Source organism: Chlorocebus sabaeus, chromosome 5, assembly GCF_047675955.1.
Source record: "Chlorocebus sabaeus isolate Y175 chromosome 5, mChlSab1.0.hap1, whole genome shotgun sequence".
Lineage (NCBI taxonomy): Eukaryota > Metazoa > Chordata > Mammalia > Primates > Cercopithecidae > Chlorocebus > Chlorocebus sabaeus.
Genome location: NC_132908.1, coordinates 22,019,065 through 22,036,499, shown reverse-complemented (window position 1 = coordinate 22,036,499; position 17,435 = coordinate 22,019,065). Strand labels below are relative to the sequence as shown.

The following is a 17,435-nucleotide window of genomic DNA, read 5'->3' as shown; positions in this document are numbered from 1 at the left end:
AAAAAAAAGCCTCGTGGTAGAATTCTCTGACATGAATCAGCTATGTGGTCCAGAACACATCAGTTAAGTCATAACACTCCTCTGCCCAATATATATACCTTCCCACTATTCTCAAAGTAAAAACCAAAGACCACAGATGACTGAGTCCCTCTGGACTCCCTCTGATTTCAGTCTCCTTTCTACTTCCACACTGGCCTCCTCGCTGCTCTCTGAATGCACCAAACACGCTCTTACCCCAAGGCCTTTGCACCTGCTGTTCCCTCTGCTCAGAGCACTCTTTCCCTGGAACTCTCTCACCTCTGATAAGAGGGCTCTTCCCTCCAACACCCTACATAAAATTGCTCTCAGCAATCTCCATCTGCCTCACTTACTTGATTTTCTCTAAAACACTTGTCACCATCTTACAAACCATATATTTACTTGTTTCCCAATTTATCGTCTTTCTCCTTATACCAGAATGTAAGCTCCCTGAGAGCAAGGATTTTGTCTGTTCTGCTTTCCACTGTTTCCCTGGTACCTAGAGGAGTGTGGCACAGAGAAGGCACTTCATTGCATTTGGTGATTGAAGCTTCCTAAACATTCATCACCTTTTCAAGACAATGGAGATAATGACATGAAATGATGTATCACAGAGTTCTTAGTATCATTCCTGGCACACAATAGATGCTCAGTGAATGGTATCTATTATTATTGTTGCATTATTTGGTTGTTTTGAAGATAAAGAGGCAACATAAATCTTTCCAAAGTGTTGAATATCAGGGAAGATTCATTCATTCATTCAAAAAACATTTATTAAGGCTGGATGTGGTGGCTGATGCCTGTAATCCCAAAGCTTTGGAAGGCTGAGGCAGGACTGCTTGAGACCAGGAGTTCAAGACCAGCCTGGGCAACACAGCCAGACCCCATCTAAAAAAAATGTTTAATTAGCTGGGCATGGTCACAGTGGGCCTGTAGTGCCAGCTACTTGGGAAATTTAAGGCAGGAGAATCCCTTAAGCCCAGGAGTTGGAAGCTGCAGTAAGCTATGATCACTATATTACACTCCAGCCTGGGCAACAGAGCAAGACCCTGTTGGTCACAAACAAACCAACAAACAAACCAAAAATTCTTATTGAGTACCTGCTACATGATAGGTGCTGCTCTAGGTGCTGAGGATACATCAGAGGGCAAAAAGGATGCAGATACTCTCAAAAAAAGTGCATTCTAGCTGGGATTGGGTCCTCCATACTGTGTCCAAAAGGTATGTTGGGGTTGCTGAGGCAGATAAACTGGTATTGGCAGCAGGAACGGTATTTATGGAACAGAGGGGAAGACACATTCAAAGAATGAAACATCATCTGTCTGGAGCATGAAGTGCAAGGCAGATATGACACAGGAGGCAGACAAAGGGTTGAAAGGACCTTAAGAAATTCAGGCTGACTGTAAGCATGACAGGCAGCCTTTGAAAGGTTTGAAGCAGGGCTATGGTATGACCATACAAATTTAAAAGGTCACTCTGAGTGGAGAGAGGAGACCCCCAGCATGTGGGCTAGGGGATCACTAGGAAGTCACTGCATTATTAAGGAGAGAAATGATGAGCCAGACATGGTGGTGTGTGCCTGTAGTCCCAGCTACTCGGGAGGCTGAGGTGGGAGGATCAGCCCAGGAGTTGGAGCCCAGGAGTCGGAGGTTGCAGTGAGCCATGATCGCACCACTGCACTCCAGGCTTAGTGATAAAGGGAGACCCTGTCTTAAAAAAAAAAAAAAAAAAAAAGAATGATAGACTCAGTTGTCTGCCGTGTAGATGGAACAAAGTGGACCTGTTTGGGAGACAGACTGACCCCGGCTGGGTAGCACACTGGGCAAGGGAGAAGGGAGATGGGAGATAAAGGACAGCTCCAGCTTCTGTTCTGGCCAACTGGCAGGATGCTGGTTCTTTCCACTGAGATGAGAAGAAGCGGAAGAGGAGCAAGTTTGGAAGTGTGGGGAAGAGGGTGGGCAGAGATGACTGGTGTGATTTCAGACATGTTGAGATCCCCTCTTCCCCACAGCAGCTTAAAACTGCAAGGTTTATTTCCCCCTCATGGGATGCATATTCCACTGTTACCACTTAGGAACCATGGCTAACAAAGCATCCACCATTTTTCTCTTCACTCATGTTTTGAAAATCGAGCTGGGTACCCCGTAGCGCGCCAGTCTCACGTGCACGGCTCTGCGGATTTTGACAAATGCACACACCCACGTAACCCAAACCCCAAACAAGACGCGGAACGTTTCCATCACCCTCCAAAAGTTCCCAGTCGACCCCCTCCCACTAGGGCGATCTCTGTTCCGGTTTCTATCCCATAGGTCAGTTCCGTCTGTTCTTTATTCAGCTGAATGGCATCGTAGAGTGTGTACTCTTGTGCCTGGCTTCTTTCGCTCATCAAAATGTTCTTGAAATGCATCCATGTTTTTGCATAAATCGGTAATTTGTCTCTTTGTGTTGCCGAATGGCACTCATTGTTGATGTTTATCCCGTCTCCTGTGTACGGGCATTTGAGTTGTTTCCCCTTTCGGCCTACTAACAACGCTGCTGTGAACATACTTGGTCAGTTTACTTTGCAGTAAGATATGTTGAGGTTTAACCCATGTGTAAATACCCAGTAAGCGGTTGTATACGTGGGTTTGGGGCTTGAGTAAAGACATCTGAACTGGAGACAGATTTGGGGTGCAGAGGCAGTGAGGGGGTAGTTAAAACTACAAGGTTATCTTATTTGCAATGGAGACTGCAAACTAAAGAACCAGCGTAGGACAGAAGCTGTCTCACCTTTCTTGGGCTATGTCCTCACACCCTCCTAAATCATCACCCTCAAGCTGGCCTGACCCAAACACATTCCCTCCTCCCCTCCCCACTCCACCCCCCCATCACCTTATCACCATGTGTCCGGGCTTCTTTGAATCCTGGCTCAGGACCCATCGGATTCACACACTCCGTTCTCCAGACTGTGAAGATCCAAGTCCTGCCTGTCCCAGTCCTCAGTTCCCATCCTGGGAACTTTCCCATCCACCTGCGGGTCCCAGCACACACTCCCCATGAAGTGTGAGCACAGACCTCAAACTTCCCGATTTCTTCATTTGACTTTGATTAGCAAAACAGATAAGGACTTTTTTTGGTGGGGGCTGGGGGTGGGGTGGGGTTGATTTTTTCCTTGTCCTTCAAGGAGCAGCTAACAGCCTCATCCTTCAGCGCTAGAAGCTCCCTTCTCTCCTCTGAATCGGGGGCTGGCAGCCCTCTTTCCTCCCTCCCTCCCAGCTTGCTTTTATAACGGTTCCCATGGGCATGTTAATTTAACTTCTAGAATCTAGATCAGAAGACTAATAACCCTGGAAAAAAAAAAGAAGTCTAATAACCCTGTTGATCTGGTCTGCACAGTGTTTGCTGTCATTTTAATATTTAATTAGTTGCCAACTGTTGAAAATTTGGAGATATGAAAACCCAGATCCCCAGCTTCTTTTGAAGAAGGGGATCTGCTAACACGGGGTGATGCCAAGCTCTTTCGCCTTCTTGTTGTTTGCCTGGCTCCTGAAAACACCTGGGTTTGTGGCCCCTACACAGTGAGCCTTCAGAGGACAGGAGCCCCGTCCTTTTTCCTTCGAAATATCCCGTTGTTCCAAGGGGACAATGCCCAGGACACACTGCATCAAACAGCGAACATTTTAAAATTGAGGCACAAATTAAACTCGTCCTTTATCTTGCTGGGTAGGATGTGCTTGAAGAAACAGGAATACGCTAATGGTTGCCTTTTCATGTCTGCAATTTAGAGCCCTAGAACTCAACGCTAAGAGAGAAAGCAAATAGCATTTCTGAGCAAAGAGCCAAGTCACCTTCCAGACAGCAAGAGGGGACAGTGGAGAAGCCCCAGCAGCCAGGCTCTGGGCTCCACTCCCGATGATGAATGTCTGTCCTGGCTAAAACTGCAGATTCCTCTGCCACTCCACCCCTACAAGGAACTACTACAGGCACTGCCAGCTACCCAGCAGCGGGGCAAGGACCTCTGTAGGCTAGGAGTCCCTGTAGATTCTCCCTAACCTCCAAGCAGCCCTTCCAAAGCCCAGAAAGAGGATGTTCTGAGCTTTATTTATCCCAAGGGGGGAGCCGATAATTATAACCACCACCATGATGCTAGCATCTAACATCTGGATGTGTATGACGTGTGAGACACTCTGCTAAATGCATTACCTCATTCAATCCTCACATAACCTCATGAAGTAAGAAGTGCTATAATGCCCCATTTTACAGGTAGGGAATCAGAAGCTCAGAGAGACAAAGCAACCTGCTTATAGCCACTCAGCAAGGTGGTGGCAGAATTGGGATCCAAATCTAGGCAGTCTGGCTCTCATGCCATCACACTTAACCATTAGATTACATTGCACAGATACGATCACTGGTGTTCTTCCAAGACACCACCAGCATGCTACTCTCTACACCTGGGGCTGCTAACAGCAAACACCTGCGATTCTTTGCCTGCAGCTTATTTTCTGGTTGTAGGAGCAGGCGCGGCGCACAGGGCACATTGAAAGTGCTGGTGGATGGATTTCCCTGGGAGCAGCCCTTAGCCTGCAACAGAAGGAGAGCCAATGGATAACCCCTCAGCTTCCTGTCCCTTGACTGGGAAATTCTGAGGCATGCATTCTGCACTGACTAGAGAGTTCTCCAGCAGGGTTAAACCCTAGCTGCCCACAGCAGTAGCCTGCTTGATAATACTTTCCTGGCTTCCCACCTTTTCTGGCAATGCTTCTTTATTAACTTATGGTGCTTCCAGGATCACCTCCCAAATAAAGTACTTGCACTTGAATCCTTATAGTCTGTTTCTGGGGAAAACTCAAACCCGGGACAACCAGCGGCTCTGGGACCTTGAAAAGTTACTTAAACCTCTGTGGGCCTCAGTTTCTTCATTTGTAAAAGTAAAATGGCGTGATAACAGTACCTACCATTTTAGGTTGTTGTAAGGATTAAATTACTGGAGTTAATATTTGCAAAGCACTTAGAATCCTAAATGGCACACAGTAAGCACTTTGTTAAATAAATACATTTTAAGACTCTGAGAAATCCTACTGTGCGCCATCCAAAACGGAGTCTTCTCTTCCCAAGCCCACGGTCGACTGAAAGCCCCCTAACCAAACAGAGCCAGCTCTGACGTTCTGAAGTATACCACATGTGGCAACTGCACCAAGCTCACACTACCATGAAATTCTATTACCCCAATTCTAGCAGCTCGATTTTACTGTCACTCAGAATTCCTCCAGATAAGAGGCTTGAAAGTAATTTCTGAGTCATTCAGGGTGCTAATTGGTTATCGCCCAGGGATTACATTTCTCACGTTCAAGGTCAACTGAAATTCCTCTGTAAGCCTGAGAACAATTTTCAGTCTGTTGGAAACATTTTTTTTAATCAACAACTACAGTATGGAGTGATTATAATTCAGGCATAAACAAGCTTTTGCAGGCTCTTGCTAGAAATAAAGGGACACAATTTGTTGCATGCGGACAAAACAGTCCCCTATTCCAAGCCAATTACCGGCCCAGACAAATGCACTGTTTGCGTAGAAAATCTTTTCCTTGGTGTTCTGAAATGTCACCCCGGCTGCCCCAGGACAGAAGAAATCATTTTGTAAAACTGAGACTTCACTGTATACAAGAAAATACTGGCCTTGTGTTTTTCACCCTTAATAGTACATTTCTATAACAGCAGCAAATGGATACTTCACCGGCAAGTTGGGGGAAAGAGATGGAAAGTGTTCTCTGGAAGGACGGCCTTCCTGTCTTAATTTTTATCAAACAGCATCCAGTTTTTAGTTCTACTTGGAGGGAAGATGCTTTTATCAGTTCACTTGGGCTTGAGTCCAAGACTTTGGGAACAAGTCTCTGTTATCGAGGTCACTGGAGAATGACTGACAAGCTCAAGGCCAATGTGTCCACTCCACTTGTTTCCAGGAAGGGAGGACCCCACTGGGTCAGAACTATCACTATCTTCCAGCATGTAGGGAAGGCACAGGTTCAAGACAAGGAATTTGGGAATACAAGTTATTTCTTCTTTTTATTTTTATTTTTTAAAAATATATATTTTTTAAATCCTGAGGCAGAGTCACTATGTTGCCCAGGCTGGTCTTGAACTCCTGGGCTCAAGCAACCCTCCTGCCTCAGCCTCCCAAAGTGCTGGGATTACAGGAGTGAGCCACCATGCCTGGCCCCTAAGCACTATTTCTATCAAGTTGAGAGAAAAACAAATTTGATAGAAAGTTTGTTTCTTTCAACAAACTTGTCCTTTATCTTGCTGTGTACGATGTGCCTTCAGAAACAAGAATACACTCACTAATGGTTGCCTTTTCATGTCTGCAATATAGAGCCCTAGAATTCAAAGCCGCCTAACCAAACAGAGGCAACCAACCCTGACGTACTGAAATACAACACGTGTGGTAACTGGGCTCTCAGGATAAATGCTAAAATCCTTGGGATATCACGCCTGTAATCCCAGCACTTTGGGAGGCTGAGGCGGGCGGATCACAAGGTCAGGAGATTGAGACCATCCTGGCTAACACAGTGAAACCCCATCGCTACTAAAAATACAAAAAATTAGCCAGGCGTGGCAGCGGGCGCCTGTAGTCGCAGCTACTCAGGAGGCTGAGGCAGGAGAATGGCATGAACCCAGGAAGCAGAGCTTGCAGTGAGCTGAGATTGGGCCACTGCACTCCAGCCTGGGTGACAGAGCAAGACTCCATCTCCAAAAAAAAAGAAAAATCCTTGGGATAAATGCTCTTGGGATAAATGCTAAAATCCTTTGGATAAATACTCTTGGGATAAATGCTAATATCCTTGTCAAGGCCAGCACAGCCCTACACACTCTGACCCACACCTACTTCCCCAGCCTTGGACTCTCTGGCTTTCTCTGCTCTACCCAGGCTGGTCTTCTTTCAGTCTCGCATGGTTGCTATATAACCCCCAACCACAGGGCCTCTGCACATGCTGTTTGCAGAATGGAATACATTTTCCCCTCTTTTTACGTGGTAAACTTCCATTGCTGTTTCCTCCCTGACACCTCCCCATCCTCTCAAACTACGTGACATTTCTTTTGTACATGTTCTCAAGGTACCTGATCTCTCTTTCACAGGACTTTACATGGTCTTTACACATTTTTTTATTTGCCTGTGTCATTATTTGACGAATAACAATAATAAAAATCCATTTCATTTTAGCTATGCTATTATACACATTTTTGGGTAGTTAGTAGGCCATCATGGCTTATCTAGAATTGATCATCTCTCACCAGACTCAGTGTATTGAGTTTGAGGGAACAAAATAATGTGTTTTCCCTCAGGAAACCACTAAAATCACTCAATGCACATATAATGTAAGCATTCAAACCTATCTTCCCCCAAACATTTTATTTGTAAAGCAGGGATGTGTCCTATACACCTATGCACCTCTTACGTAGCTGAAAATGGTGTTTATTTGTCCCCATAGAAGGAAAGGGGTTTATCTCAGGTAGAAGTAGAGCCAGCAATGTAACTCAAGGTCACAGCCAAGGGCTTTCCATTTGATAAAACTATTCTCTGGGAAGATCTACCCCCAGGGTATTTCATGAAGTCATTAGCACAATCAATTCCATTCGTTAACTATATAGCACCATTCTGCCAATAGAGCCAATCCGGATTCCATCCATCAGCAAGCCTAGTTGACTCAGCCTCCAAAATATATCACCTCTCTGTCTACTCTTTTTTTTTTTTTTTTTTTTTTGAGACCAAGTCTCGCTCCGTTGCCCAGGCTGCAGTGAGCCAAGATCGTGCCACTGCACTGCAGCCTGGGCAACAGAGCATTACTGATCGTGCAGTGACGCGATCTTGGCTCACTGCCACCTGTGCCACCCAGAGCAATTCTTGTGCCTCAGCCTCCCAAATAGCTGGTTTTAAAGGCATGCACCACCATGCCTGGCTAATTTTTTTGTGTTTTTAGTAGAGATGGGGTTTAACCACATTGGCCAGGCTGGTCTCGAATTCCTGACCTCAAATGATCTGCTTGCCTTGGCTTCCCAAAGTGCTGGGATTACAGGCGTGAGCCACCGTGCCCGGCCCTCTGTCTACTTATTTCATTCACCGTGACTACCATTCCAGTCCAAGTCACCATCAAAATGGTAGGCAGTGAATAAGCACTTTTGAAGAAATGTCTAAGTCTGAATGCAGACAGGGAAGCAGGAATAACTTCATAAGGCAAGGGCTTTTAATTGGGGTCTTGAAGGATTAATCAGAGTTTTCTAGGAGATGAAACAACCTTGCAAAGACTCAGAGTCGTGAAAAGTCTTGGTAGGAACCATGCCATAAACAGGAAAATCAGCACAGAAGCAAACCTAACTGGTTTCCATTGATGAAAGAAAGGAGATGAAGAAAGAAGAGAGAGGGAGAGAAGATAGAGGAAGAGAGAGAGAAAGAAAGGGGAGAAGAAGAAGAAAGAAAGAAAGAAAAAGAAAGAAAGAAAGAAAGAAAGAAAGAAAGAAAGAAAGAAAGAAAGAAAGAAAGAAAGAAAGAAGGAAGGAAGGAAGGAAGGAAGGAAGGAAGGAAGGAAGGAAGGAAGGAAGGAAGGAAGGAAGGAAGGGAGAGAAAGAAAGAGGGAGGGAGGGAGGAAGGAAGGGAAAGAAAAGAAGAGAGGGAGAGAGGAAGGGAGGGAGGGAGGAAAGAATGAAGGAAAGAAGGAAGGGAGGAAAGGAAGGAAAGAGGAAAGGAAGAAGGAAAGAGAGAGAAAGAAACAAAGAAAGGAAGGAGAGAGAGAGAAAGAAAATAAAGAATGAGAGAGAAACAGAAAGAGAGAGGAAGGAAGGCAGGAAGGAAGGAAAAAAGTAAGAAAAGAGAGAGAGAAAGCAAGCAAGCAAGAAAGCAAGCAAGAAAGCAAGAAAGAGCAAGAGAAAGAAAGCAAGAAAGAGAAAGAAAGCAAGAAAGAAAGGGAGAAAGTTAGAAAGAAAGAAAAGAGAGACGGAGGAAGAAGGAAGGAAAGAAGGAGAGAAGGAAGGAAGGAAAGAAGGAAGGAAGGAAGAAGGGAAGGAAGGAAGGAGGGAAGGAAGGAAGGACGGGAGGGAAAAATAAAAAAGAAAGAATAAGAGAGAAAGAAAGAGAGAGGAGAGAGAAGAAGGAAGGAAGGAAAAAATAGAGAGAAAAAAGAAAGACGAGAGAAAGAAAAGAAACCTCACCTCAAATTTCTGCCGCAGTTCTTCGTTGCCCTCACTTCCTTCTGGTGGCACAGGCACATTGAAGTACTCGCCTTCCTCCTGGCTCAGTAACTTAAACCTAAGGGAGACAAGGGGGCAGGACAAATTTCATGACTCTATTTGATATTATTTTATTGATCAGGATATGAAAAGGAGGCCTATATAAAACTCTACTTCAAAAAATATATGTTGAGGGTTTTTTGGCTCGTTTTGGTTTGTTTTTCGGTATGTTGGATGGGGGTAGTGTGTGTAGTACACTACCAGGTACACTACACATTTTTGTAACTCTTCCATGAACAGCAGAAAAAAAATGTATATCATGTGTACACAGGAGAGAAAGTTCTCTCTCTCTCTACACACACTTATACAGTTTTCTTAGTTATATCGTTAAATCACTGTATAGTTTTACCTACTTTTTGTCCATTAAGTAGTTTCTTAGTCTGAAAGAATGCTATGAAGATCCCTCATTGTAAATTTCTTGTTGATATTGTTGTCGTTGCTTTTAGAGATAGGGTCTCACTCTGTCACCCAGACTGGAGTGCAATAGTGCAATCATAGCTCACTGATGCCTCGAGCTCCTGGGTTCAAGCGATCCTCCTGCCTCAGCTTCCTGAGTAGCTGGGGATTATAGGCTTGTGCCACTATGCCCAGCTAATTAAAAAAAAAAAAAAATTTTTTTTTTTTGGGTAGAGATGGGAGCTGGCTATGTTTCCCAGGCTAGTCTTGAACTCCTGACCTCAAGTGATCTTCTCATCCTATCCTCCGAAATTGCAGGGATTACAGATATGGGCTGTCTGTAATCCCAGCTGCAAACCCCACTGCCTGGGTGTGAATACATTCTTGTCATGCTCTTCTAGCATTTCTACCTTTCACCCTACATAGGGTGCCACCTTGCCATCCTGGCACTCGACTGCATTTAAGTGGCCATGGACTTAACTTCATGGTGCTATTTCCTCTGCAGAAATTTGCCCAGAGTGTGCTGTGTAGTCAGTCTCTTGAGAAACGACATCTCTTGGTGGTTAAGTGCACACGTCTGGGAGTCAAACCATGTCTGGATGCAAATCTCATCTCAGAACCTTAGACAGGCTGGTTAGCCTCTCTGGGCCTCTGTGTTTCTCATCTATAAATTGGAATACAAATTCTTTTTTCATAGAATTCTTGTGAAATTGAAAGATAATGACGCATGTAAAATGATAAGCACAGCAGCATTTGGCATTCAGCAAGTGTTCAATTAGTGGCATCATCATGATTATTATTACTGTGACTAATGTCATTATTATTATTTTAGAGACAGGATCTTGTTCTGTCACCAAGGCTGGAGTGCAGCAGCACAATCACAGCTCACTGCAGCCTTGACCTTCTGGGCTCAAACAGTCCTCCTGCCTCAGCTTTCAACCAGCTGAGACTAAAGGCACATGCCACCACACCTGGCTGTTTTTGTTTTTGTTTTTTTTCTCTTTTTTCTTTTTTGGCAGAGATAGGGTCTTGCTATGTTGCTCAGGCCAGTCTTGAACTCCTGGGCTCAAGCAATCCTCCTGCCTCAGTATCCCAAGAAGCTAAGATTATAGGCACACGCCACCATGCCCAGCTACTACTAATATTATAATAATAAACATGGGGGCTTCAGTTTGTTTCTTGGCCACAAAGATTTTTCCAGCTAGTAAGAGGATGAGATGAGTGTGAGGAATGAAAAGGGACATTCTAAAAGCATTTGAATCAGTGGGAAAGAAAAAAGACCCCAAAATTGCTTGCTCTCAAAGATCATTCCTAACCAAAGTTTCAAATTTTCATCACAATGTTTTCTCTCCATTCACGAATCTTCTTAAGCAGCTTCCAAAAATGGGCTAGGTGATTCAAAGCAAACAAGACAATTTGAGCCTCTACGCCTCCACATTTAATATTCCAAATTTTCTTCCAAATTTCCACGGAAATTACCAAAAGAAACACAAACACAAGAGAGCATCTGTATCTTTGCTGGAAATCGAGAAGGGTGCTATCCACACAGCAGGGACTTCCAGGGATTCCTACAAATTAAAGTAATAGAAAGAAAACAGAGCTATGTTGGGTAAATTTTAACTTTATCCATTCAGATGCTACCTTTGTGGATTTTGCTAGATCTGTGTATCCATGTTGAAATATCTGTTTTGCTTTTTTAATAATAAATTTAATTTTAAAGGACACTTTTTATTTCTTCCTTAGAAGGAAATCCAAAATCACTTGTTACAAATAGAAAATAATTGTTAAAAACAAACAAAACAAAACAAAACAAACAGAAAGATACACAGGTCGTCTCGTGGCTCATGTCTGTCATCCTAGCACTAAGAGAGGCTGAGGCAGGAGGATCACCTGAGGCCAGGAGTCCAAGATCAGCCTGGGCAACAGAGCAAAACCCTGTCTCCACAAAAAAATAAAAAATTTAGCTGGGTATGGTGGCGCACGCCAGTAGTCCCAGCTACTTGAGAGGCTGAGGTAGAAGAATCGCTTGCGTCCAGAAGGTCAAGGCTGCAGTGAGCTTTTATTGCACCACTGTACTCCAGCCTGGGTGACAAAACAAGACCCTGTCTCTCTCAAAAAAGAAAAAAAAAAAAAAAAGTCGGGCATGGTGGCTTATGCCTGTAATCCCAGTACTTTGGGGCCAAGGCACGCAGATTACCAGGTCAGGAGATCAAGACAATCCTGGCCAACATGGTGAAACCCCGTCTCTACTAAAACTACAAAAAAATTAGGTGGACATGGTGGCACATGCCTGTAGTCCCAGCTACTTGGGAGGCTGAGGCAGGAGAATTGCTTGAACCCGGGAGGCGGAGGTTGCAGTGAGCCGAGACTGCGCCACTGCACTGCAGCCTGGCAACACAGCGAGACTCCATTTCAAAAAAAAAAAAAAAAAAGATAAACAAATGGAAATCAAGGTTATGCATGTGCAAGCAGATGGTGTTGCTTACCAAAGGCTCTCAATCTAAAGACTGCCCCGCCCCCTTTTAAACGCGAGATCAGCAAAGAGCAAGTGTTAGAGTGTTAAGGATATACTAGAGCCCGCTGAGATTTTCTCTTTGCCATAATTTGAAGAATTGAAAGAACACTGACCAAAGAATTGTTTTCCTGGGGCACAATTCAATATTATTTATGCCCTGAGTGTGAACCATCTAGAGTATCTGGGGTCTCACACTCGTGAAAATACAGATAAAGGGGAATGGACCAGCTGTCATCCCTAAAAGGTGTTTCAACAGAGCCCAATAATGACCCTGGCTGAGACCATCAGGGACTGGGTGGGGGTCGCCGATTCCCATTCATATGCAGGAAGAGAGATGTCAGCACCTGGAGCAGCGGGCAGGGGAAGGGTGCCACAGCGTGTGTCCATGGTGGCCAGTACACCACAGAGTGAGTGAAGGATGCTGCCACTACTGCTTCCAAATAGGACACATGTGTCCCTTCAGAGCGGAACAGGACCCCTTCTGACTTTGAGATGTATAGAACCAACGTGGAGAAGATGGCTCTCCATCTGGCATGAAGGTTGCCTGTTATGCACCTGTCTCCACTGTAGCCCTGCCCAAATGTCAGGAATAGGACTCCTGATCTGACAAAACAGAATTCAAACAAACACAAAAGACTCCTGTCTCCCTTTATCCAGGTATGAAAGGTTAGAACAAGGACACTTGTCATTTCTGTGCTCACTCTTCTATAAGTATGGGCAAATAAACACAATAGGATGTGTGAAAAATTTAGTGATTTAAATAGAAAGAAACAATGCAGAATCAAAGCAACTCCCATGAAACAAAACTGCTGCCAAAAGAGAGAACATTCTAGAAACTACCTAATTCATATTTTCAATGAGATTCAAGAGGTTGGTGCATCTGTGAAAAGGGAACAAATATGACAGTGGGAAAGACCACTTTCAGAAAAAAAATATAATCACTGAATTAAAAAATCCATTTGAGACAGTGAACACAGCATGGATAATTCAGGTAACAATTACTCAATGAAAAGAAAAACTTGAGAAATTTTTCTGGCAATTGACTTGATATTTATCATAATAGATTGGAGTTGAATCGAATGCTTTATATACCACTAAGAATGCATATTACAAACATTAATTTACAACATGAAAAGGAGGAATGTTGCAACATACATATGTCAGAAAAGACCTAGACCTATTAATAGTCTTCTCATATAAAAAGTTCTTACAAGTCAATAAGAAAAAGGCAAAAGGACATAGTCATATATAAATATAAACAAATGGCAATAGGCAAATGAAAATGTTCAACATAATTTGTAATACAGTACGTGTATAATCTTTGCATCATGTCTTTGAAATTTATAGCACTGGATGTTAATGTTAATAAACTGAAAAGCCTCTTACGAGATTGATAAGACTGTAAATTGATTTTTAAAATTGTAGGACATTTTGACAAACACTTTAATGATGCATATATGCTTAAAGGCATCAATTCCTGGCTTAGAAATTTATTAGGAAATTATTAAAGCTGGGCACAAAAGTTTTGCCACAATTACATTTATTGCAGATTATTTTTAGGTGAAAAATGCCAGCTACCAAATAGTATGCACAGTAAGGTTTCACTTTTGTTTCACTCTCTCTATATAGGGTCAATAGTGGTTATGGGCACTGGGAATCTGGACAAAATTCTCTGATTTTTTTATATTTTTCTAATAATTATTAAAAAACAATAATGACTAACACTTACTGAGTGCTATTTAGCAGACATTGGGTACCTCATTTATATTAACTAATTTGATATTGCAACAATCCTGTGACATAATTACGACTATTATCTCCACATGAGGAAACACAGCACAGAGAGGCTAAGTAACTTGCCAAGGGTACACAGCTAGGAAGTAGTACAGTAGAAATTCTAACCCAAGAAGTCTGATTCCAAAGCATTAGTTTTTTGTTGTTGTTGTTGTTGTTGTTTTTGTAATAAGACCAAAATGTCATTATTAATAATAACAAAATAAAGTATTCTTAAAAAATGTAATATAACACTGATTTAAGATAATAGTTATCTGTTCAGAAGGAGATGGAATAAAAAAGAATGAAATAGGAAAGAAAAAGAAAACTTTAGAAACAGAAACACCATAAGAAACATGGCAGTTACAGCTATAAACATTAAAACATTTTCCTGTGGAGAAAAGATCTTCAGATTCAGGATTATAAATCACCCTACTACAAAGACACATGCGCATGTATGTTTATTGCAACACTATTCACAATAGCAAAGACTTGGCACCAACCCAAATGCCCATCAATGATAGACTGGCTAAAGAAAATGTGGCACATATACACCATGGAATACTATGCAGTCATAAAAAAAGGGGGAGTTCATGTCCTTTGCAGGGACATGGATGAAGCTGGAAACCATCATTCTCAGCAAACTAACACAGAAACAGAAAATCAAACACCACATGTTCTCACTCATAAGTTGAACAATGAGAACACATGGACAGAAGGAAGGGAACATCACACACTGGGGTCTGTCAGGGGGTGAAGGGCAAGGGGAGGGAGAGCATTAAGACAAATACCTAATGCACGCGGGGCTTAAAATCTAGATGACAGGTTGATAGGTACAGCAAACCACCAAGGCATATGTATACCTATGAAACAAACCTGCACGTTCTGCACATGTATCCCAGAACTTAAAGAAAAAAAAAAAAAAAAAAAAAAAAAAAGGCCAGGCGCGGTGGCTCACTCCTGTAACCCCAGCACCACTTTGGGAGGCCGAGGTGGGCAGATCATGAGGTCAGGAGTTCGAGACCAGCCTGGTCAACATGGTGAAACCCCGTCTCTACTAAAAATATAAAAATTAGCCGGGCGTGGTGGCAGGTGCCTGTAATCCCAGCTACTCGGGAGGCTGAGGCAGGAGAATTGCTTGAATCCAGGAGGCAGAGGTTGCAGTGAGCTGAGATCACGCCACTGCACTCCAGCCTGGGCGACAGAGGGAGAGTCTGTCTCTAAAAGAAAAAAAAAGAAAAAAATTCCAACAACGTGCCACTTGTTATACAAGACCAAAGGACTTAGAAAGATTCGACATAAAAGAATGGGAAATGACCTACTAGGGAAAAGGGATCTACCATACCACAACCAAAAAGGGCACATGCAAAGGTCAGTTCGATCTCATTAACTCCTTGGCTCCCCGTCTTCTTCAGAGCAGAAGACAAAGTGCTGACAAGGCCCACAGGATCTGCCAACCCTCTCCCCATATATATCCTCCCAGACCTAATCCTCCTCCAGTCTCCCCTCATGGATCCAGCTCCAGCTACACGTGCCTCCTTACTGCTCTTCCAACTTGCCAGATGCACTCCTGCCTCAGGGCCCTTGCATTTGCCGTCCTCTCTGTCTAAGACAACCTCTCCCTAGATATCCACACAGCTCACTCCTCACCTGCTTTAGATCTTTGCTCTATGCTACCTTTTCAGTGAGTCCTTTCCTGAATTCCCTATAAAATCTGAATGCCCCCACTCCCCAAGATTCCTTGTCCCCATTTCTTGTTTACTTTTCTCTATGGCACTTATCAGCCTCAAACATGCCATGTTTTACTACTTATTTTTGTTCATTTACTATTGTTGTTTATTTTTCTTCAACTAGAAAGAAAACTCCATGAGGCCACAGGGTTCTTGTCTATTTGGCTCATTAGTATCTCTTCAGCACAGCAGGTGTTCACTGTGTATATTCAATGAATGAATGAATGAATGAATGCCAGCAACAAAGTAAAATTATAGAGAAAAAGCATTAGCTGCAACAAAGATAACTTCATGTCAATATAATAAGATTTGTAGAGTTATGTGGTTAATAATATTGCCATATACAGATAAGGCAAGAACTCCTAGAAATAAAAAGAACGTTTTTGAATCACATTGCCTGAAGAAACTTAATAAGCACTACACATTTAGCTCAAGCAAACAAAAGGACAATAAGTAGTTATAAAAGATCTGGACCTTGGCCAGGCGTGGTGGCCCACACCTGTAATCCCAGCACTTTGGGAGGCCGAGGCGGGTGGATCACCTGAGGTCAGGAGTTCATGACCAGCCTGACCAACATGGAGAAGCCCCGTCTCTACTAAAAATACAAAATTAGCTGAGCGTGGTGGCGCATGTCTGTAATCACAGCTACTCAGGAGGCTGAGGCAGGAGAATCCCTTGGACCCGGAAGGCGGAGGTTGTGGTGAGCTGAGATCGTGCCATTGCACTCCAGCCGGGGCAACAAGACCGAAACTCTGACTCAGAAAAAAAAAAAAAAAGATGTGGACCTTATAACACATTGGAATGAATAAATGTATACCCTGCACTCATGGACACAAAGATGACAACAACAGACACTAGGGACTACAGAGGGCAGAGGGGAGGGGAAGACAAGGGTTGGAAAACTAACGATTGTGTACTATGGTCAGAACCGGGGTGATAGAATCATTCATACTCCAAACCTCAGCATCAAGCAATATACCCAGGTAACAAATGTGTACTTGTATCCCCTGAATCTAAAATAAAAGTTGAAAAAAGGTTTATTCTTTCTCCACACACAAAAAAGTATAATCTACAAACAGTTAATATAATCTTTTTCTTGAAAGTCCACAGAACTTTTAACAACATGGAACAAATACTAAGCTATGCTGAAAGAAAAGGAAAGAAAATCGGAGGAAAAAGGAAAAGTACACAGGCCATATTCTCTAACTTGAAAGCACTAAAACAGTAACTTAATATCAATAATAAAAATGTAAACAGAAATCTAATTCTAGGGGTTAAAAAAATGCCTAAATTAAAGCATGTTAGAGAAGAAACTAAAAACTCAACTGTAGGCCCTCAAGGAAGCAGCAAAAGCCAGAATGTTAGCATATCAAAACTTAGAGGAAACATTTATTCCCTTAAATGCTTGTTCATTATTTTTGGCCAGGTGTGGTGGTTCACACCTGTAATCTCAACATTTTGGGAGACCAAAGTGAGAGGATTACCTGAGGTCAGGAGTTCAAGACCAGCCTGGCCACCACGGTGAAACCTTGTCTCTACTAAAAATACGAAAATTAGCCGGGCATGGTGGCAGGCACTTGTAATCCCAGCTACTCAAGAGGCTGAGACAGGAGAGTCACTTAAACCTGCAGAGATTGTGCCACTGCACTCCAGCCTGGGCATCAGAGCAAGACTCCATCTCAAAACAAAAACACACAAACAAACAAAAAAAGCTATTCATTATTTTTAAAGAGCAGAGTCAGGCAAAA

The 17,435-nt window shown here is 43.1% G+C and overlaps 1 protein-coding gene across 2 annotated transcripts in view; it reads right to left on the bottom strand.

The window, feature by feature from the left end:
- Positions 1-17,435, bottom strand: part of PRKCB (protein kinase C beta) — a 382,229-nt gene that overhangs the window by 98,324 nt on the left and 266,470 nt on the right. For both annotated transcript variants that reach the window (XM_007988069.3, XM_007988070.3), the window contains exon 8: positions 9,196-9,292. In XM_007988069.3, the coding sequence (XP_007986260.1) occupies positions 9,196-9,292 (97 nt within the window). The remainder of the gene's footprint in view (positions 1-9,195; positions 9,293-17,435) is intronic.